This window comes from Temnothorax americanus, unplaced genomic scaffold, assembly GCF_048541705.1.
Source record: "Temnothorax americanus isolate GAGA-0224 unplaced genomic scaffold, ASM4854170v1 Scaffold51, whole genome shotgun sequence".
In the NCBI taxonomy this organism is placed as follows: Eukaryota; Metazoa; Arthropoda; class Insecta; order Hymenoptera; family Formicidae; genus Temnothorax; species Temnothorax americanus.
In genome coordinates, this window is record NW_027509668.1 from 539,747 (window position 1) to 562,369 (window position 22,623).

The following is a 22,623-nucleotide window of genomic DNA, read 5'->3' on the forward strand; positions in this document are numbered from 1 at the left end:
GATGCAAGACGCGCTTAGTCATGCACGGTATTTGCATTCCCGATCGTCCGGACGAGAGTTCGCGGTGCTCATAAAAGTTTCGTCATTTCCCCCGAAAGCCCCGACATGATTTTATAGATGTTCGTCGCCCGTGAAACCGCTTGACATAAATTTTATCGACGCGTATCAATACTTCGAAACTGGTGCAACCAACGTCATTTGTTGGCGTGGGCGTAAATGGAAAACCTATAATATGTCTCTCGGCATAGCAGATATCCTTTTGTATCTTTAAATCACGCGATGATTAATTATACATTAGAGCGCATATTCGATACTGATGCACTAATTCTGTCGAAATGGAAATCCTCTTCATTCTCTTTTTTATAATTGAAATATTTTCTCCATTATAGTATCGCGGTTTATAGAGTTCAAATTTAATCTAATTCTAATTTAATCCGGTTTAATTAAAATTGTCAAATAATCATTTTGCTATAAATACGTTTTTCCAATTAAGCGACTAGTGAAATATTAATTTACGATCCTGAATTCAATAAAATTCATTTTTTTTCACTGCTTATCGATTGTCGATTCCGATTGTTCGATAAATTGTGTCAATATTTGCCCCGAACCTATGAATTCAATTACTAATTGAGCCCTAACACACGCAGTATCGATATTGTCAATGGAACAATTCATGGAGCAATTAATTAATTGATACGCACCGCTGAGCTTCTGTTTCACGTGTACAACGATTGGTAAAGGGTTATTGCCAGCATATCGGACAAAGTAAATATTTAGTTTAACAGCCTTTTGTACATTTGTGTATAAAAGTATACAGCAATCTAAATTGCATTCATTTAATCGCAATGTAAAAGTAAAAATTTTGTTGTTTCGAAATCCGAGAATCGTTCAACGTTAGACGAACCGTAAAAACAATCTCACTGTTTATGATTTGTATCTCTCTCTTCCTCTGATTAGTTAACGAATAAGTACTACGACATACATGTATATATTAGTTTATTACTAATTATATAACATATCTAAGCTTTTCGCAGCAAATTAATCCTTGTATTATTATTAAATTTTAAAGACACGTTTTTTAAATTATTAATTATTAAGAATTTTTACTATTCTTTGTCGGTCGAAGATATTTTTGTGCACCGCCTGGTGAAGTGCTTTAAATAGGATTCTGCATCACTGCCTCTCTACCGCGACATTAGATTTAAAAGCCACTTAGGTACACTCGACAACAACTTACAGGCGAGCCCGCGTATTTCAGTGCACAAATACTTTTCTGTTTACTTATTTTAACTTTTTCTAATGAAGATATGCTACTTGTAGTTAGTGTGTTCCTTATAATTTTAATTCGAAATTGGCAAAAATTTGTTTAGCGCATTGAACTAATAAAGTTAGAAATGTTTTTTAAATTATAATTTAAAAATTAATTTTTATGTCCAAAAACCTGCTATTAAAATCGTGGAAAAACTTTTAAGGGTGCAGTTTTTATTTTCGAGATTTTTTTTAACTCTTTATCAGCAAGAAATAAAAAAAAAAAAAAAAAACCAACATAATTTGAATCAGCAATTATAATGCACGTAAAAATATATAATTAATCTCTGCACACAGTTTTCACGGCACAAGCTGGACAGCAATATTAGTCAAAATATAATAACTAAAATAGGATATAAAGCGGATAAGAAAATGATGCCGCTTGAGATCGGCGAATGACTTCTGTTCTTTGTCGAAGAGTCAGCTATTATAGAGTCGTAAAGACGAAGACTCTTAAGATGTAGATTTTATTTTCGAGGTGCCTCCCTTGACTCTTTATTCGGCGAAAAAGCTTCTTTCCGGGGGGTATAACGACGCGGATTGGCGATCGGGTGGTATATCGCAGAAGGCATTTTCCCTTCAGAAGACCGAGTCCACGATTCGTGGCGCGAAAGCGACGACCGAAAGTGGTGGTCACTTTGATCGTCGTCGCGCTCGCAGGCCGACGATTGCAGGCCGTCGTCGCATTATTTTGTAGTAGTCGTCATTGAGAGAGGTTTTTATGGTGGCCCGACTGAATGGACAGGGCGAGCACCGACTGCCGGCTCCTTTATGAGATAATAGGCCCGCGAGGCCGTGCCCGTGCCATTCAGGCCACCCCGGCAACCGATTCGGGATCGAATCGCGAGAGAGAGACCGAGAAGCGAGAGGCGAGGGCGGACATCGCCGCTGCGGCCCGCAGCCATGCTCACCGTACAGAACGAGTGAGTACACACCGCTTTCCGGAAGCGCACCGATATACCGTTATTCTCTCGTGAGGGGAAAGCGGGGGATGGGCGATCGGACACCCTTTCGTCGTTGGCGAACGGTGAAAGCCGCGTTACGCGGACCGATGCTCGACCAAAAGTGCGCGGCGCGTCCACGAGTAATCGCGCGCGGGTGACGGACGTACGAGAAGACGGGTCGATGCCGATAAGGCTTCCGTCAGCAATTGGAGAGTTCAATTCGCACGTCGCCCTTTTAATTTGCCGTATGCCGCGATAAGCTTGTTCTCTGTCGCAATTAAACGTACTGCGTCACTAGACCCGAGGTCTCGTATGTATTGGTCGCACGCGGTGGGCGATAAAGAAAATAAAATAAAGAAAGGAATTGCATCACGATCGGAAGTCGAGACTGATCGCGAGAGAGGAGAGAGGAGGACCACCGCGAGAACGTTTCGCCGTTCGTCCGACCGCACCCCGCTTTTCCAGATCGCTTTCGCGCATCCCGGACCGACGCGCGACGTCCGTGATGCCGGCCCACACGGCCTCGAACGCCAAACTTCGCCGCTGCTTCCTGGTGGACCCAGGGCTTCCTCGGGCTTGCTAATGGCTGCACGTTGATTTGCCGCATAAAGTGAGTATGTCATTTCGAGGGTATCTGAAGAAACTGCGTCATGCATGTCACAACGATCCGACTTGCCGCGCCGCGCGGAACCGACGCAACATTACAGCGCGTTATTTCTTATCTTCTACATACGCGAGCACATAGCTGCCGCACGTGCGTTGTGCGCTTTAAACTGCGATTGTACAGAGTGCGACACTAAAGTTCAACTAGTTTTATCGAATTTTCTTCCCCAACGAAGCCTTTGACGGTCGCCGTGGAGCGAGCGTGTTGTGAAAGAATAGAAGTGAAAGGTCTTCCGGGAAATAAGTTTCAGATAATGGAATTTCATTTTTTCTTTGATACCTCGCTCGAATGAGGCTTTGCTTTGACCGACATATAATTCAAGAATTGGTCGCGTGGACATTCAATGTGGAAAAGTGACAATTTGCCACGAGCGGCCCTCTCGACATTTTTCGTCGGGGAAGAATCGATTTCAAATTGCCTCAGAGACTTCACAGAGCTGGCTCTCTACTCTGCGATACGCGTATCATAGTTTTTCACTACAGCTTTGTATTGCAAATAGCTTTAACTCTCGCTCGCGGCGAGCCTTGCGCGAGCTTCGCCGTTCTGCAATCGTGATCGGAGTACAAGCTAGACACTTTAAACATCTGCTATACACAAGTGCGGTTCGCGATCTCAACCCCCTGTGTTTCTTCGTGTGCAGAGTGAACAGCCATAACAACGAATAATTCCGCACAGAAAAGCTTAATTGTTAATTCTCCCTGCTCACGGGAGCATCCTTCTCTCTAACTCCGAGAACAAACGAGCACGGAATCACTGCCGCTATCAGATAAATGTGCTTTACGGCGCGCGCCGGGGATGTGTTTCAGTTTCCTAATGTCGAAGCCGCTTCATCCGGCTCGATATCACAAAGCTCGATATCGAAAAAGCTTCCAAACAGCTTTACGGTTATTTACAAGTCGATACCCAGGTAGCAGGGTGACATCTACAGACGTATTATTGACGTTAGAGACATCATTAAGACGTTATTATTATTTGACGTCACTCTGCTACTTGGGTAGATTCCGTCATGCGAAGTGGATTGCCATAGCGCTAACATGGTTCGATTGTCATAATGTTTGCCGAATTCTTACAGTCGTAAATGAAGAACCTATTTTGAATTTCGAAGAAAAATACAATCGAACTAAACTTCAGTTTTAATTATACGTTAACGAAGTATTATTCGAGCCTCTCAGAACCCAACTAATTGAAATCATTTTTTGTAAGTCTCTTAATTTTAGTACCAGACCACGCGAGATTTATAACTTTATCAATTTTCTTTCTTTTTGTCTCTCAGAGTAGCTCTGCTTCTAAGAGTATAATTTATTATGGTTAAATAAACGAAATGTATATAATGTAATATAAATTATATATGCATGTCCGTTTTTATCCTTTTTAATACGTAGAGAAAATTTGTGTAAATATTCGAGCTTATTTAAAACAACGTCAGATTGTATTCCTTCTCTCCCTCATGCACGTTTTTAGATATTTACGCCTATTGCAATAGTATTAATTAATTTTACTTTATTACATTTATATTGTTCAGTAATTGACCTATAATTTTGATCGTGCTCCATACAAACGGCCGTTTTGATTAACTTAGAGGTATGCGATAATGAGAATGCAAATTCAAAAGAGCCAATGAAATTATCAGGAATACCCGCTTTGTAATCGCATCGCATTCCTCCGTTACGTTCCCTTTAGCATCAAATTTAATTCTCATCGATCATGTGACGTTCGTCCCAGATTGTTGCGCATACATTAGGGGGAGAGAGAGAAAGAGTGTTTTGTAAAAATTGAAAATTAGTATTCGCGTCAAATTAATTTAAAGTTTATCCTTCAATCGATCAGACTAGACGAATACGATCCTTATTTCCTTGAATTTCCGCGCGTACACTGGGGTATCAGGTTCAATCAAAGGTAAGCCTTAATCTTCAGGATTTTCGAAAAAATGGGGGATTCATGAAGATGTAGACAGATTGTGTTCCAGGAAACAAGGATAAAAGTGGAGAATATCGCGTCCTCCAGTTCTCGTCCCGTTTCGTCGGCATTATAATTCTCCCTCCCGTCTCTTCCCCCGGATTTCCGGTCGCTCGACTCGTTATTAGTGACACAAATGCGATCCTTGCATCGCATCGCCGGGGATGCTTCTACGATGTTCTAGGATGTTGGCCGACGCGAAACTCGAGAACACATTTACCGTGGAATCGAGCCCTATATACACAATGGCCAACAGCGGCAACTCACTCACACGTGTGCCATGTCTGCGTGTTCGCCTTCCTTAAACGCATCGTGGAGTGTAACGTTAATGTAACTCGCAATCAGTGGTTCCCAAAGTTTTGCGGATGTCGCTCCGTTGATACTGTAAATTCTCTCATTAGTTGAACTCCTATCATTAATTGTAAAAGAAAAAACTGATACGAGATAAACCGCCATTAAGAGATTTGCTCGAGACCAGGAGATGTTTTATTTCAATATGATTCCTATAAATCTATTAATAACAAATTATTTACAATTCAGAGGGAAGATGCAAGATCGATTCAATTTAGAATAAATCGATAGAAGCTCGATCTTGAAACAGAGTTGGCATCATCGATAACGTAATGTAACATACAGAGAGAGAGAGAGAGAGAGAGAGAGAGAAGAAGAAGAAGGGAGAGAATAGACGAAGCGCGCTACTGCAATTAACTGCCTGCGGGGTGGTTACCCCTCTCTTGTCCTTACCGGTAAGGCAAGCGGTGACGACACGCCATTAGATTATGCATCAACGTTGTTGTAGTGCAGTTTATTACCGTGTTACTATGCACGAAGGCGAAGGGTAGACCGAGGATACACATTGTTTGCAACGCATCACGGCCCTTTGGCTCGAATGGCGGTTTCCTGAGATTTTCAAAGGACCCGAAGATGTACGGTATTCTGCAACTTCGTTCCGGAAAGGCGGACAATCTTAAACCGCCAAGAATCCGAATATTCAAGAGACAAAGAGTAAAATGATTCTTAAAGAATGTAAGATACCTTCTAAATTTTAAGAAGTAAAATTCCAAAAATCTGAATATTCGAAGGGATGAAACGATCATTTTTTCATTTAAATTGAATGACGCAGGAGTAATTAAAAAGCCATACAAATTATAATGAAGGGATTATGAAGGGTTTATCGATTCTTTTCCGAGGCGCATTAGGTCTCTTTTTTCCATTCCAATGCGATATTAATATCACGGCGTCTATTTCACCCTCGTTTTACGACGACAGCGATTTCCTCTCGTTGACGAGAAGAGAAGAATATCGGCGAGTTATTAATTTCTTCTTCTTCTTCTTAATGTGTAGGCACGCGTACAAAATCAGACGCTATTCAGAGAGATAGTGCCGTTCCCGATAGCAGCAGCTTTTGACGTTGCCATCTTCGAGATTGACATCAAAGACTCGCAACGAAGTCAGAGACTTGCTCGTTGCGATCGCTTAACCCTCCCTCCCCCTTATCCTTCCTCTGTCTCCCATGAATTCTAGAGATAACGAGGCGAGGGATGAAACGGAGCGCATCAAACCACGAATACAACTATGCAAGTCCCTTTATTTTACCTCCGGGAACTTTCCTCGCTGTGAGAATTCTAATTCCCGCTGCGTTACGATTACGCGAGAGAACGAGGCATTTCGATTTAACTGTGGAATATCCGTGGCAGTGAAATTGATCTACTTCAACGCGCAGCTTTTAACTTGCTCGTCGAGAAGTTTCGAAAGATAATAATTGGGATGGAAATGAACTTTCATGTGAATAAAACGACGAAATCTTTTTCGTTCGTTATTTCAAAACAAAATTTGTGAATTAATCAAAATTTGAGGCGTTTATTAAAAAATCAGGCCACTGAAACGCGATCTGATTTTTTATAAGCGACGAATTCTTAACTCTTGTGATTCTCAACGGAACGTCAACGTCGACACAGATGTTAGATATTGCTGTTCTTGTTTTATTCCTCTTCAGAACTATTAGATAACGCAGAAAAATAGGGTGCAAGAACACAAAGAGAATAACGCTCTAGTTGTGAAAAAAAAGGAAAAAAAAATAAAAAGGGGAATTACGTGCACATTTACGTGGTGCTTTCTGTTATCGAGCTCGAATTGCATCCCCAAGTTCGCAATTGCGAAGCTTTGAACGGGAGAGACTCCCTTTTTTTTTCCACGGCGTACTAGTCGACTGTGACGCATCTCTATTCTCGCGTCGCGTTTAATTACGGAGACCCGCCGCGCCGCGCCGGTCGGCTCGTTATCCACCAGCTTGTCATTATTATCGCGATCGCGAAAGTTCGGACGTGCGGGACGACGCATCGCCGACAAGTCGGAAATAAAAGCTCGGCTCTCATCGAACAATTTCAACGAGCGATTCCGCGACGCACAATCGAGCTGATAATGGATTTTTAATCGAATTCCTCGTGGCTTCTGAATTCCATTTACGCGACGATTACATTTGACGCATCTAAATTGTTAAATCGCACTGTCTCTAGGCTTTCACAGACTGTTGAGTAATCCTTCGCCTATTGGCAGATTAGTGTGTACGGATCTTTCGTTTTAAAATCTTAAATCCTCGTATTTCAAGAGTCCTGAATCATCATTCCTAAAAATCATCGAATTTTAAGAATTTTCTGGATTTCCACTTTGAATCTCACTTGGTATGCATCCTCAAACGAACAACTAGATTCATCTCTTGTAACGAATCATAATTGTGCTTGTAATTACGATTGAATTTCGAAAATAAATTTTCGAAATCCCTTGCGTATGTGCATGACGCATGTTGACCGTATATGTTTGCCTCTGAGGATAATTCTTTGCAAATTCGAAAAAAATCGCTCGGCGACTAATAATTTAATTTCCACGGCAGTCCTTTCAGTATGTCGCCGCGCAACGGTTCCTGCGTGGCGGAAGTGAGTTCCGTGAGGAGCCTCTCGTCGGACGATGTTTCGGGAGCCAAGGCGAACCGGAAGAAGTCGTGTTGGGCTCGCGCGACCGATCCGGCCCACCGTCGCGGCCGACGGATCCAGTTGCTCCAGATGCTGGTGCTACCCTTCATACCGATCCTCGCCCTGATCGTGCAGACCGCCAATACCCTCCACGACATCCTGATCTACCGCCAGGAGGTGTCTGACATAGAGACGCAGGTGAGCGAATCGAGTTGTCCTTGTTGCCCGAGTCAATAATTAATCAATTCTGTGTTTTTATATTAAACTTCGCAGAAACGATCATACATTTCTTCTTTATCCTCCATTTGAAATTTTTTTACCTGGCTTTAAGAGTTTTAAGTACAGTTTACATTCATACGATGTGATCCTAGTTTCCGAGGATAAAATATCGGGTGTAAAGTTCCTCCAAGAGTCTATATATTAAAAGCAATTTAGCCGACAGTTCCGCCGCGTCTCGCTCATATATATTCTATGTGAGTTTCGCGGAAACTCCAGTTTTACAAATTGCTAGTTCAGCGTTGTCTGAAGTACGAAACGGACGAAAAGCTCCACGCGCACGCTTACGTTGCGCCCTGATAATTATGTAAAGAGTGCAATTAGGCTGGGTTGGTATAATTTACCGGTGATCGATCGACGGCGGCGGTTCGTTTGAGGGTAACGAGAGGATGAACAAATACACCGCACCTACGCGCTTTCACGTCTGCGAATAGCATCGCGACATAATGGAGGCGTTTCTATACCTGAAGTTGCGAGCCTCGCGACTATAATTCTCTCTTTATTTTAGTTTAAAGAAGCAAAAAGAAAATACGTGATTCTATAGAATCCAATATAAGAATGTGAAATTTAATTAACACAAGGTGTTGATTAAAGTCACAAGGGCAATAGAGGTTTCATTTTCAAATCCTTTTTGCAACACTGAAGGAAGACCTAAGAAAAAAAAAAAATTTTATTGTCACACTATAATTACAAGGACGCGGTAATAATGTGTAAAAGTAACGTAACGGGGAAGAAATTTCAATAATAATCTTTTACTAAAAACGCGATAAAGTCTAACTTAATTCACGACGACAGAATAAATAAGCGACTCCACTCGTTCGCTTTGTGAGATCGAAACGCGAGCTTTGCGATCGCAATTTCGCGATCAAGTGATAGAGTGTCGGTATGTGTTCATCGGTCTATCGCAGAGACGCGGATAGCTACAGCGGCGAACGATTTCGCTCTTTCTTCTATGGGGATGAGGGAGCGTCCGCAGGACCAGGGACTGTTGTTAATGAAAACGTCGGGCGCTAGTCGGAAATCGCGTCCAATTCGATTTCCGATCCGAGCGGCGGTGTCCGGCATGGCGCGAGAAATTAAGTACGTTACAGCCATTCTCGCGCGACGAGCCGGCTATTTTTATTTTATTCTCTCACGCACGTTCGGATTATCGACTCGCATATACACGCCGCCGCGCCGCCATCATCGCCCTTTTGCTACTTCGAAGCGAGGAGCGGTTGCAAGGGATAATGAAATAAAATAAGAAGAGCCCGTGGAGACGGGGGGATAGTATGACGTTTAGCTTGCCATCGCAAGGAAAACACAGCTGAAAATAGCAAATTTTTAATTTATAACAATTTCTATGATAAACATTCAAAAAGGATATTTCATTTGATCCATAAAAAAATAGGACTGCGGTAGCTCAGGAGAATCTTCACCTTTTATTTTTGCGAATTACTTCAGTTTACTACTTAAATTATGGTCAGTTTTATTTAATTCACGATATTAAATTCAAGTTTCTTGTTTAATTTATTCGATCTCTACGAGATAAATTCTGCCTGTGAAGAACATTTTTATATTTATAATTAGGAAATTATATAATCGTAATGTATATACATGTTAAGATACTAACCGCTTTCTTATAAATTTATGTCAATTTTAAATTGCCATAATAAATTTAATTCGAGCAGAGTACATTAAGTAAAGAGTGAATTTTGATCGACCATAATCGCGGACCGTAGTTTTAATCGTAAATTATGCGTCGCTCTCCCTCGTCGTCGTGAAGAAAAAATTTCCACTGTTCTACCTAAACGCCCTGTCCACAAAGATATTAGACACGACCCTCCTGGGAGCGAAGGGCGGATCAAATAGAAATTCATCGCGATGGGGTGTTGGCCGCGGGAACAACGGTCTTCGATCTCGAGTTACTTGTTTGACGAGCGTCGTAAGAATGGTTGCCATTGTCGGCGATGTCAGATATACGTATATTTGCGATTGTACTCGCGCTTCTCTACGACCGACGAGCGTTTCGCACACCCGTCGGCACACCCCCTACATTGCAATTCAACACGGCGCGAGAAGCTTGGAAATTTTTCTTTCAGCTCGGACCAGATTTGAGAAGATTCCTGAGCATCTTTTTTTAAGTATTTTTACCGTAACATTTGTTAATTCGTTAATGTAAAATTTTGTTGCAATGAATATTTAAATTAACATTCGTTGAGAATTTAAATTACGTAAATCATTTTACATACCTTTGTGATGGCAAATTAAATGAAAACAGAACGAATGAGTGAAATACAGAGGAAATGAAAATGTGAAACCGGAGGCTGAAATTTACGGAATAATCTGGAGCACAGAAAATTATGAAAAGGGAAAAGAAACTTTGTTGAATTATATATTGTTTGTTGAGTTAAAGAAATTTATGTGATAAAAATTTAAAATAGATAAATTAGAATTCTATAAGGAGGGAATTAATCAAGGTAGGATTTTATCCAAAAAGAGTTGCACGTGTCTAAGAATAAATAAAATCGATGATATCTGAACGAAACAGAGATGACTGCAAAAATCTTCGCATGTGCAATATTAGAATTAACGTAAGGATTCGTATATACAATATTAGAATTAATAAGTTGTAAATTTTAAGTGTACGCGAGCGGCGATTATTAAAATCAGCGTATTACAAACTCCTGCTTAGAGCACGTTCGTTCTGGCTTTACCCTGATCCTTACGGTAACTTTGCTGAGACTTCGTCAGAGTTAGGACGACCTCTGACCCGGCTTGTGATGCTCTGGCTTAAAAGTTCGTGGCACGCTGACAGAGCCGCGGATTATTCCGCTGTATACGAGCGCTTTATTGGAAAAGAGCAAGTTCGGCGAAGAACTTTCTATTATAGTTCGTGAGTTTACGATGGTGCTAAGTCTTTGACGAAAGATGCTCGCTTGATGAGTCTCGGGCAGGTTCTTGTTCGAAAAGGGGCGGGACGTCAACGGCGCTTTGGTGGGACACCTAATTGCGATTGCTGTGCAATTTGCAACCATGATAATAATTATCCCGGGGTCGTAAAGCGATTTTACCACCAGCGTTAATGCAATATCGCTCGTTCTCGCGAGCCGCGGTAGATTGAAATGGAAACAAGGACGCGCTCTTAAACTGATGAGATTCCTTAATGACTGAGAATACGCAATCAAACGGGCAAAAACTTGTAAGGGATCTTCGCGACGGCAGAGATTTATGACACTGAAGTTCAGCCGTCTCTCCAGTCGAAAAATTTGCTCGGAAATCCAAAGATTTGTAGAATCGAGAATTATATCAAGGACCTTTGAAAGCGAAATTTGTACATCGACGAATCTTCGTGAAATGAAATATTCATCTACGGCAAAAGATGCAAGAAATGAGACGGCATATAGGACTATCTGTTTCAAATCGTGAATCCACGAGCAGCGGATAAGAAAAAGCTTCAGTGTACCGTTAGAAGATATTTTCTCTGTTGAAGCGAGATGATCGCGAGCCCTATAAGGGTGATAACGATATCTTCGAGACACTTGGGACTTGAAGTGGCCACTCGATGTATGTTCCGCGAATCTCGGTCCTTTCGCGTCTTACAATTAGCCTTGTTATCTAACGGAAGTTCTACGATAACCATTATCCCGACGAAGGCGACTTCGTTTCCTTCGTAGGAAGTATCCGATGTATCGAATCAGGAATCACGAAATACATATTCGAATTGATAGAACAGCGTTCCCTTAAAGGGAATCATTTTTCAAAGTATTTCTTCGACAAAAGTTAAGGTTCCACGGTAATACCCGTAATAGGTGCGTTGCTTATGGCGGTCGACATGTGCATGTTCGATGACAATTACAGGTGACGATAGCGACGGATCTGGGCAAAATGGTCACCCGAATGCAGCTGGAAAGATCCGAAGTGGCTTTTTTCATCTACACCAACGGCAACACATTAAGGTATGCGTTGCTAGCTATTTTTCCAGTTTCCCTCGAGAGATAACTTGTATTTTTGTTGAAAACAAGATACGACAGTTCGTATTTTGTTTTCTTCTTCAGTTTCATTTTCTTGCATTTCTGATATATCCCGCGTGTGATTATCGCTCGATCAGAACATTTGAAAGTCCCGTCGGTCCGACCACGTGATCGTGCCACAGCGACGAAATGTGAAATCTCTTCCTCGATCGAGCGCGAGAAAGTGCTTTCCATCGCATTTCGCGTGATAAGAACGAATGGCTTTCTCAAGTCCCGCAATCGGGACGAGACGCGCGGATGCGAGACGTTTCTGCAAAACAAACGCCTCACAGAATACTGAAGTAGTCGTTCGGAAAGCTGTACGAATCGATTCAAAATAAAACTGCTCGGTACACTTTTGCTTTATGTTGGTTTTATTTTAAATATTCTCGTGACGTACACCCTGATCTCTCGACAGATTTTCTTCTGTAGAAACTGTGCTCTCGACACTTTTTAAGCAAAACTAAAGAGACAATCGAAATTTGCAGACGTCTATGCTTCGAAATTCAAACGAAAGTGTCCAATGAACGACTTAATCTACAGATCAGTTCTGATATAAAAAATAAAGATGATTTCTTTGTGTAAAATAATTAATAGTTTTCAATTTATATTCAGATGCATTATACTTTTTAAATTCTTCCCGTGATTATTATCTAAATTATATGTGACAATATAACGTATGTAGTACATATGTAGTACATATACTTATTTCTCGGCCTTGTGTTATTTTTACGTGCTCGCAACGTACGAACCATTTTGCCTGATGCGCTTAGAGACTTCGTCCCAATGAACTACATCTTCCTCCCTAATTCACTTTACCCTATGCCCGACAACTAGGTCGAACCTGACGCAGAGATTCGCCATAACCGACCAGGATCTCCACAACATGAGCACGTGGCCGCTGGTGTCTGTGCCCAGGGACGAAAGCAAGAAGCAAACATACGACGTGGTGAGCAAGGAGGCCTTCCAGGCACGCCTGGAGGACTTCAGGTAAATCGAATCGATCTGTACGACGAAGGTCGTCTCCGAGCATCGCCCGTCACAAAGGCGGCCAACAACCGTGAAATCGCGCCCACAAAATTCTGACCTTAGCTCGTTAGGTTAGCTGACCGACTCGCTCGGCTGAGTTTCGGACAGTTAAGCGAGACACGCGGAGGAGACGATAAAAATTAGAAGCTTAACGAACGACGAAGCCTGTAACGTTGAAATTGAAAACTTCGGTTCGCGATTCTTACTTCGTTCAAACAATCTATTCTATTTCTATATAGCGTTCTCATCGGACTTGATTTAATTTTTAATTGAACGTTGCAAATCCAAAAATTCATCTAACGCACGGTGCGTCGAAGAAACTTGCTAGACGTCGCAGCGTTACGGAAGCAAGTGCAAAAGAAAGACGAAAAGTCAAGGGTAAAATTCCGCGTCGCGTATATATCCGTGCGCGGGCAATCTTTACCTAATTAACTTAAGAGGCTGCCCCGCGCGCGCGAATGCACACACCCCGCAATAATTATACCGCCCCGGCGCTGGCGTGGGAGGCGGGCAGCGCGCTACGCGACGTTCTTCGCAGGCGTAATTATTAAGATAAATTGCGGCTCTCCGGCGCAAGCGGGTGGTATCGCTTTGAGCGTCGGTAACCGGTGGTTAATTCTCGTGTTGGCTTTTACCCCTTTTCCGCGCGCGGGATAGGAGCCATCCGCTGGTATGGAAAGTTACGGCGGAAACCCCGAGTCGTTCCCTCGAGCCCTCGTCCCGACACTTGTTGAATTTCCATTCAGAGTACGAGTGGGGAATTCTCCTCTCTTTCGCTGTCTCTCCCTTTCTCCCGCGGGCCCGTGCCCGTGTTCTTGTAAATATACTCGCGCAGACATCGAGTCGTCTAGCTCCCGCGAGCGTGAGATCTCGATATCTGATCGAACGTTCGAGAAACGCTATGGTTGGCAAGTTTCAGGAAAAACAGATTTTCTTAATGTTTCACTCGCTTTTAATATTAATTATCTACTACCTCAATATCAGTTGTGCAATATATATGTTCTAAGGGAAAAGACTACTTATTTCGCTTAAAAACATCTTTAAAATGTGAATAAATCAAAGTATATGTAAAAAAAACATTGATTTGCAATAAATCTTCGATATTAGAAATTAATAAAATGCCGAGATAAAAAAGCATAATATGCAAACTTTTATGCGGACGCTACTAATAAGTATGTAATTAAGTTTGAAAGCTCATCACGATGCTCTGAGTGCACCCGCTCTCAAAAATTCTCCATTAATTTTTTGTTTTGTTTTCTTTATATTTTCTACATATATATAATGTATAAACATAGGAAAGTACTGGAATTTCTGGGCGTAGATAGCGACACGATTCGATAATGGAAGGTGGCGCATCGGCAAGCGATATTTCATCGTTAATGCTAATAAACGCGCGTCGCATGCATAAAGAGAGATCACTCCGCAGCGACGAGGTGGTGAAAAGGGGGTTGTTATATCAAGTGGTACATCTCGAACGTATAAGATAACGCGATACGACGAGACCGCTGCGGTCGTATTTTCTCATGGTGGAAATAGGACGGGGCGAAAAGGAAAACTGACCGTTCGCTCCTCGATGTATCGATAGAGGGAAAGAGAAACGAGAGCGAGATATAATATATCTTATCGACCCCATAAGAGAAAACGGCGATGTATGAAAATATACGAAATTTTTTATCTTGCCGCGTGGGGTGCTCCAACCGTTCTTCAGAGCCAATGATAATGTCGCTTCAATATTTTATGCAAAAACATACAATTCTTTTTTTCTTTATTTCTTGTTGAGGGAGAGGGAGGGAGTTGCGTTGACAGAAAAAAGAAAAAAAACGCGCTTTTAACAAGGCAAAGTTGCCGAAGCGGCAGATTGTGGCGAGAAAAAAATTTCATTATTTTTAATTAGGGGCTTTAATTAGAATGAAGCGACGCCACATTTTCACCTGATAGCGCAACTAGCGATTTCTTCGCGAAAATATTGTGCGATTGCATCGACGAGCGAAATGTTGCAGCTTTCGGAGTTTGCGTTTTGCAAAAGGTTTCGCTTTGACGTTTGAAGAGAGATATTTTGACGATGAAAAATTTTCGGAAAAATTCCTCAGGCTGCGTTTAATATTTCGATGGCATTTGTGTGACGATAAATGTGACGATAAAATGCTGGCAGATTTTTGAAGCCGTGTCCTGAAATCGATTCGAGTACAGTAAATCATTAAACGCGATTTAAACACATCTCGCCATTAACATAGAAAAACTTCAACATAAAAACTTTTTAATAGAAGATTGTTTAATCCGTAATCTTCCTCATTCGAATTTCAAAACGGCGTTACAGAAACCACTGACAAAAAACACAAAGGCTTTGCGTTTTAAAAGTCTTATCGCTCTTCTGCCTTTTGCGTAGGTAAAGGAATTGACCAACGAAAGTTTCTCAATTAAAAAATTTATTGGTCCGTTGACTTTTCAAGTTAGGATTAAAAAATTCCGTCGCGCGTGGCCGACGCACTTTTACGATCGCTTTAGGCGGACGATAGCGCCCGTTTAAAGCGATTTAATTAACGTAATTTCGGCGACATTGAGCGACAGGGCAATTTAATCGGAAACGCCCTTGTACACATCTCTCGATTAATCCTTTTCTCCTGGTCGTCTAATTATATGTGTGTGTAACGGAGGGTCAAAAGGCGTGGCGGAGATGAGCGAGCGGCGTGCACACGCTTTTATAATAGTCCCCCGGCGTGTCGCATTCGACTTGTCACATCGATCGACGATAAAAATATTTAACCCTCAATACCCTCATCCCCCCGCGTGCCTCCGCGGCTGAGCGGATCTCGCAGATCAAAAATACAAATGCCTCCGACAATCTTTTTAACTTGCAATGCTATAACGTGAGCGAGGGTGCTCTCTCGAAACACTTGGACTTGGAATATCGCCGGACTTTGTTCGAAATGACAATTTGTGGTACCGCTAGTCGTTCAGACAAGAAAAAAAAAAGAAACAAGACCGAGAGAAGAAAAATCCACGATTCTATCGCCGACTTTTATTAATTACGCAATAATTGTAGGTTTTCTTGGTCAGTTACGAAACGCATTACGCAAACGAAAGAAATAATGGTTTCTCTTTCTGTTCTTCTTTTTCTTTTTCTTTTCGTGGGATGGATCGTTTCTCTACTTCGTTCCATTGAGTGAATTCCACTTTACATATATACGCGGGCACGCTTGAATCGGGCCGATTTCCATGTGTCGCGCTCGTGGCAATATTTATAAAAGGCACGTTTTTCATTCCGGCGGAGCGAAAACGGCGAGCGCGAACCGGCGCGGCCTGGCGGGCACGTACGTCCGATAAATCGATGGGACGATAAAGTATCGATATGGAAAGGCTGGTTGCGCGCATCCGGTCGCTGACGGGCATGAAGACACAGAATATTTTGTACGGGGCCGCCCGCGCTCTCTTTCCCTCTGCCTATATCCCTTTTCTATCGATATGACAATGCGCAAGCTGATTGTAACTTGTGTCTCGAAATTGTGCGGCGAAAACTTTAATTTCGGCCCGGTTTTATCCACGCGGCGTAATTGCAAAATACCTCAACCGTACTTTCATATATCTTTCGCGTCGATTGAAAATATTGAATACGCCGTTATCGAGTATTCGCGACTACCAGCGAAAATGCGAAAGGTCACAATGCGGAGACGAAAACATTTTTCGAAGTAATTAGAGCGTGCTGAGGCCGGTTTCGATAACCAGAGTTAGCGTTTACATTCCCTTTCAAAAGAATAATCTAGGAAAAGCAGGCGTAAAACTACAAAACAGCCTGGTCTACATTCGCAGCTAAAGGCACAGAAAAATTGTGAAAAGAATACAGATCGGCTGGTTTAAAAACTGTTGACACTATCGTTATTAAAAGGCAAGTCTCTTGCTAAGAATAGTTTCGTGGCCTTTGAGTCCTTAAAATAGTAGAAACAGTACGTCAGGTGCGTCTGCTTCGTAAGAGAAATTTTCGCGTCGACCGACATCGAGAGATGTATCTCCGCCGACCGAATGGGGAGGAACGGAAACAGAAATAAGGCGGAAGGACCCGCGGCGGTTATCATACGACCACGCACGCGGAAGACACGCATCTATGTCATCCCTCGATACAGCCGATAGATAACAAGACACTAACGATCCTCCGACTTCCTCGAGCCTGCGGGAAAAGGGCGGGAATCTTGCGAACTGATCGATGCGGAAAGCCGTAGCAGATTCCTACGGACTTCCTTCTCGTCATGCACCTTATGAAATTTTTATTTGACGACAGTTATTAAGAGAGACCTTCGTCTGAAATTCCGAGATACGCTGTGTTCGATAACGAGAGTATTCTGTGTCTCACTTTCTCTTGAATATTTAATTCTGATGTATAAAGATACATATATTTATCGATTTCCTTATCCGTTATAATTCTATATATTTACGTCTTCGTCGTTATTAGTTAAACTGTGTTACTTTACGTAATCTTTCATTCTTAAGAAATTTTTAATCACGGAATAACGTTTTTTTTCCTTCCTTGTATTTCGTATACTCCATATTTCTCTCCTCATTTGCTGCCCGGCCAGTATCACCAATTGCACCGATACATCAAAAAATTGTCTACGTTTCCTTCTGTTACCGTCATTCGTGATTTACATCTCTTTGCTCGAGCTCTTAGAAGATATTATTTCGAAATTCGCAATAAAGCTTTTTTTATCCCGGCGTATCTTTTTTCCTCCCTTCGTCCATCAATATCCGCTTACTTCTTCGGTTCCTTCCCTCTCAACGCGTTCGTTTACAATTGAATATACCGGCAATTGAATTTGTTTACCGTCTACTCGCCGCGTTATTACTCGCGTTCGCTTCTGCCGTGTCACGATACGCTCGCGCTGCAATTATTCTTACGCATCTTCCTTCTTTGCGCACGAGAGTAGTCAATCTCAGAAGAACGCAATAAAGCTGTCTATCCGTCCTTACAATAAAGTTGTCTATTTTTCTCTCCGTATCATTGCTTCTCTTTCGTTCTCCAAGTTTATTCTCTCCCTCTCTTTCTCTCTGTCTCTTTCGCTCTTTCTCTCTTGCGTTCTCTTTATGAGCAATGGAAGAGGTCGTCACACATGAGCGCGCGAGCGCCCATTTGGAGCAATAGACAGTATTTTTAGACTCTTGTCTTTCTCTCTCTCCTCTTCTGGCTGACTTTCTCTCTTTCATATGTATCTTCTTCTCCGCCCCTCTCTCTCTCTCTCTCTCTCTCTCTCTCTCTCTCTCTCTTTCATCCATACACTTGGTCTATCTTTCTCTTTTCCTTCCCTTCGTCTGTCCACGTTTGGTTAAATCTCGTCGACGTTCGACGTTGCGCGCCGATCAAACCCCTCGTAACAAATGCGAAGGTCTACGTCGCTGATGTCATTATCGACCGACATTCCGCCACGTGCAAATCGCGGCTCGCACCTGTCCGAAGAATCGCGCGTGTTCTTATTTTAGACCATCGCTTCTCGGACGGGGGCGAGATCGTCTCCAGACGAAGGTAACGAGGGAGAAGAGGCGTCGTCGGGATAAATATTGAAGTCGAGATATAAGTAAAGGTTGCCCGCGTCGTTCGTTAAAAAAACATATGGCTCCGTGTACCAAGATCTTCCTTTTACTTCTTAATATAATTCGTAATAATGTAAGAACTCTATAAGAGACAAATTTCGCGGGGGAAGGACGAATGTCTGTACCTACAGATAATCTCGAGCGTGTGCGAACCACGTAAGATCACTGGATCAGATTATTCCACGCGCGATGCGTGACGCAATTATATATTTCACATTTCACATTACGGCTGTTACTTACTTGTCCCGACAAGATTGTGATTCGGAGCTTATCTTCCCGACATATATATCGATCGCGTTTTATGTACGTTTAAAACATCGCTGCACGCAACAATCATCGCGGTTGAGCGCAAAGTTCGTTTGTTCGTTTCCCGCAGGCAGAAAATAAGTTCGGAGGAGAGCAGCATCTCCGAGGTGATGGCGTGGTACACGAGCGTGAACGCCGCTATGCTGGACCACCTGACTAATCAGATCAAGGAGACGGACAACAGCGGGGTGTGGAGGTAAAACGCGCATTATCGACATCGACGTACCCTTAAAGAACGGGACGGAGGGGAGACGGCGGAGACAATAATCCGGAGGCCGGATCTCGCGCGGGGGAAGAGAGGCGCGAGAATCCGCGCGATCCGAGATATACACACGAGACTCATCCGTTTCAGGTATCTGATAGCCTTCAAGAATCTCCTGCGGAGCATCGAGAGCCTCGGTATCGCCTCCGTGGAGGGGATTAATTACTTCGGCCGCGGTCTCCTTTTTGGCGACAACTACGTCAATTACGTTCGCCACGAGGCGTTGGGCCGCGACCTTCTGAACGCCGCCCTAACGTACGTGCCTTCCCTGAAGATGTTTTACGATGAACTTACGCGCACCATGCCCGAGTACGACAAGATAAAGGCAAGGTAAAACGTTTCTCGCGCTCCCCTTTCGCGTCTCGTGATCGCGCGGCGAAGTCTTGTTGGAAGGAAGTTACTTGTCTTGCGTATAAATCTTCTGTAATATATTTAGACGGAGAGAAAAATTTACCCGATCCTCTTTCCCGTGACATTCTTCAATAAAACGAGAAAATAGAATTGGTTTATTCTCAATATTTTTTCGATGTTCGATGAACACTGTTATTATTAAGGAATGAAATTTAAAACTTAAGTTAAATAACATTTGGTTATTTTCAATTACTATGTGTGTGTGTGTCAAAATTTATTATTTAAACACAAAACAGTATTATAAGTTTAAATCCATTAGTTAAATTGACATTGTTTTAATTAAATTAACGACATATTGAGTAAGAGCAATAGCGACTTATAGAAATTATTAAAATTGAGTATAATTTGACGCTATACGAATTTAACAGTAAATGATCGAAAAAAAGGCAATACTTTGATTACAATTTTGAAAAATTACACATACTTTTTACGTGAGGATACTTATAAATTAATCTCCCTTGTATTCTCGTGAGAAGCTGTAGATTCTCGGGCAATTTGATCATTTAGACGAAGTGTTTCGTGAAGGCGCCTTTATGAGCGTCGACGGTGTAACGGGCCGATGATAGATTACGGCAATAAGATAGCGGGCAGACGAGACGAAACGTTTTGCATTCCTTCCTTAGACGGGACGAGATCCTGCGGAATCAGAGGAGGGAATCGAGCGTGGAAGACGCAATCGCTTACTTCGACTCGATGGCCACTTACATCGACGAGCTGCGTAAGCTGCAGCGGGAATTGCGTCACATGATAAGGTAACGAATCTTTATAATGGAATTGTTTTCTTCAATTCATCTCGGCGCGAGACTCATAAAACAACGGGAAGCCCATCCAAACCTTATCTATCCACGTGAGACGAGTAAACAGAATATTCGATAATTGACACCACAATTAGCAAAGTATCGATCTCTTCCTCCGCGGGGCGAGACGATTTGCAAGAGAAAGTTCTCCTTAGAAATTATTCAACGCGCGATTATATAAATGTACTTTATTTCGAAACGGAAGATGTACGGTCTCGGTCATGTATAAATAAACAAATTTATTTAATTGGGCCTTAATAAATTGCAATATTGCAATCGACATTCCTAACAAAGCAAAAATTTTTTTTCAATTTCATGTTTTTGTCTCACTGAAATTTAGTAATTCCGATGAATCTCGTACTTGAATAAAATTTTGCAATTTCGTTAAATCTCTAAATTTGGATTTTAATAAATTGCAGTACGTCAAATCAGTCAACGTTCCTAACAATAAAGCAGAATTTTTCGACATTTTGTTCTCTCTCAATAAAATTTAGTAAATTTGCTTAATCTCTTGATGCCGAATATAGATTGTACTCCGTTTTGTAATTTATAGTTTATAGACGATAATAAGTTACAGTATTTATTGTCAATAATGTTTCATAATTTTGAATAATGATTTTTAAATTACATTATCTATAAAGTATGTTGATCATATGATACAATTTTCACCAGGGATTATGTCAATTCGACGTTACAAGACGCGAGCAACAAGGAAGTCGCAGGAATCGCTATCGTCGTTCTGGTCCTGGTGGTATCCCCCATCATTATCATATTGATGCGCAACGCCGTCGCCACCATTCAGGTTTGCCCTCACCGATTTAAAGACGTCGATTTGATTTTCTTTCATGGTTATACATCCGACTCTCTTTTATACGTGACACTCGCAGTAATTTATATACAGAATGTGTGTATCGCGGGCTTCAAATTTTTATCGCGGACTTTTTGGCAAAAGTTCAGCACCTGATTTTCCTTTGATTAGACTATAGCTACCTCAGAAATATATATGTTTTACTAAAATATCTGAGCGATAATTTCTGAGTTACAAGTAATCGAAGCTGAAGAACGAATAAAGTTGCCTACAAGAATATTTTTTTCAATCTACGGAAAAATAAATAGATAACATTTTCGACGGATAAATTCAACGGTTCTTTTTATTGTTCGCCTAAATTAAGTCCAACTCGTGACAATACGATTGTTTCCTACCGTCATTTATCAAAGTTAACTTTGCACATTTTGTCGGATGTTAGAATTGATGTGAACGGCCATGGGAAAATTTCCCGACCGTACGTTTAATTACTTCGCATCGAATCCTATAACTCGATTCCGAGCTCTCGAGGCCACGAGGTCGTCGACGAATAAACGTCGCGTCGCGTGACTGACGTCTCAATAGAAAAACGGTTGTTGAAGTCTAGGTCGCGATGAGAGAAGTTTCAGCGTCTAAACAAAAACGTTTTTATCGCTTATCGCTTAAAGCGTTCTATTTACAAAGAAAATTATTAAGCGATATTAATCCGTCAGTCACCATTTGTTATCAATTATTCGCAAAAAAAAAAACATTTTTTATAAGTATTAAATCTCTTTCTGCAATGCTAGATTAATCCACTCTTTCCATTTTAAATTTATACGCAATAAATTTATAAGCTGCTTCGCCTTTGAAGTTATAATTTTAATATTTTAATAATTTATATTTTTCACATTGAAAAAATCTTTTTCCCTAGACACAAGAAAGAATATTCTCGCTTTTAATGTCGAATAATATGATCTAACTGCTATAAATCTTTAACTTTATAATACGTTCAACTTGCTAATTACAGATGTACGCCGCGAATTTGGCTCAGAAGGCCCGCGAACTCAAACGCGAGAAGAGAAAGAGCGACACGCTGCTCTTCCAAATGCTTCCACCTAGCGTCGCCCAGCAACTCAAGCAGACTCAACAGGTCAATCTTAGTTGTCTCGAGTAGTTATTTTTCAAGTACCTCGAAAAAATAATTTACAAAAATTTAAGAATCTGTAAAATGTTTTTTTTTCCGCCGTACCCGAATGTGGCTGCGCGATACTCGATGTTCAAACGATTATTAGAAATCTTACATCCTTAAGTTTCAATCTGCATTTTTATCTATAAATCTCAATTG

General features: G+C 41.6%; 2 protein-coding genes across 7 annotated transcripts in view; one reads left to right on the forward strand and one right to left on the reverse strand.

The window, feature by feature from the left end:
- LOC143904418 (ester hydrolase C11orf54 homolog) overlaps window positions 1–22,623 on the reverse strand; it is a 38,961-nt gene that overhangs the window by 7,560 nt on the left and 8,778 nt on the right. The gene's annotated exons all lie outside the window — the stretch shown is intronic.
- The window catches only part of LOC143904408 (uncharacterized), a 28,891-nt gene that overhangs the window by 4,294 nt on the left and 1,974 nt on the right, over window positions 1–22,623 (forward strand). For 2 of the 6 annotated variants that reach the window (XM_077419072.1, XM_077419073.1), the window contains exons 1-9: window positions 2,054–2,231; window positions 7,772–8,039; window positions 11,958–12,055; window positions 12,947–13,099; window positions 19,092–19,217; window positions 19,374–19,613; window positions 20,318–20,446; window positions 21,164–21,293; window positions 22,306–22,428. In XM_077419072.1, coding sequence (XP_077275198.1) covers window positions 2,212–2,231; window positions 7,772–8,039; window positions 11,958–12,055; window positions 12,947–13,099; window positions 19,092–19,217; window positions 19,374–19,613; window positions 20,318–20,446; window positions 21,164–21,293; window positions 22,306–22,428 — 1,287 coding nt within the window. In that variant the 5' untranslated portion in view covers window positions 2,054–2,211. Of the gene's footprint in view, window positions 1–2,053; window positions 2,232–2,717; window positions 2,863–7,771; window positions 8,040–11,957; window positions 12,056–12,946; window positions 13,100–19,091; window positions 19,218–19,373; window positions 19,614–20,317; window positions 20,447–21,163; window positions 21,294–22,305; window positions 22,429–22,623 lie in introns of those variants that run through there. The other 4 variants (XM_077419069.1, XM_077419070.1, XM_077419074.1 and 1 more) reach the window with 3 other exon arrangements.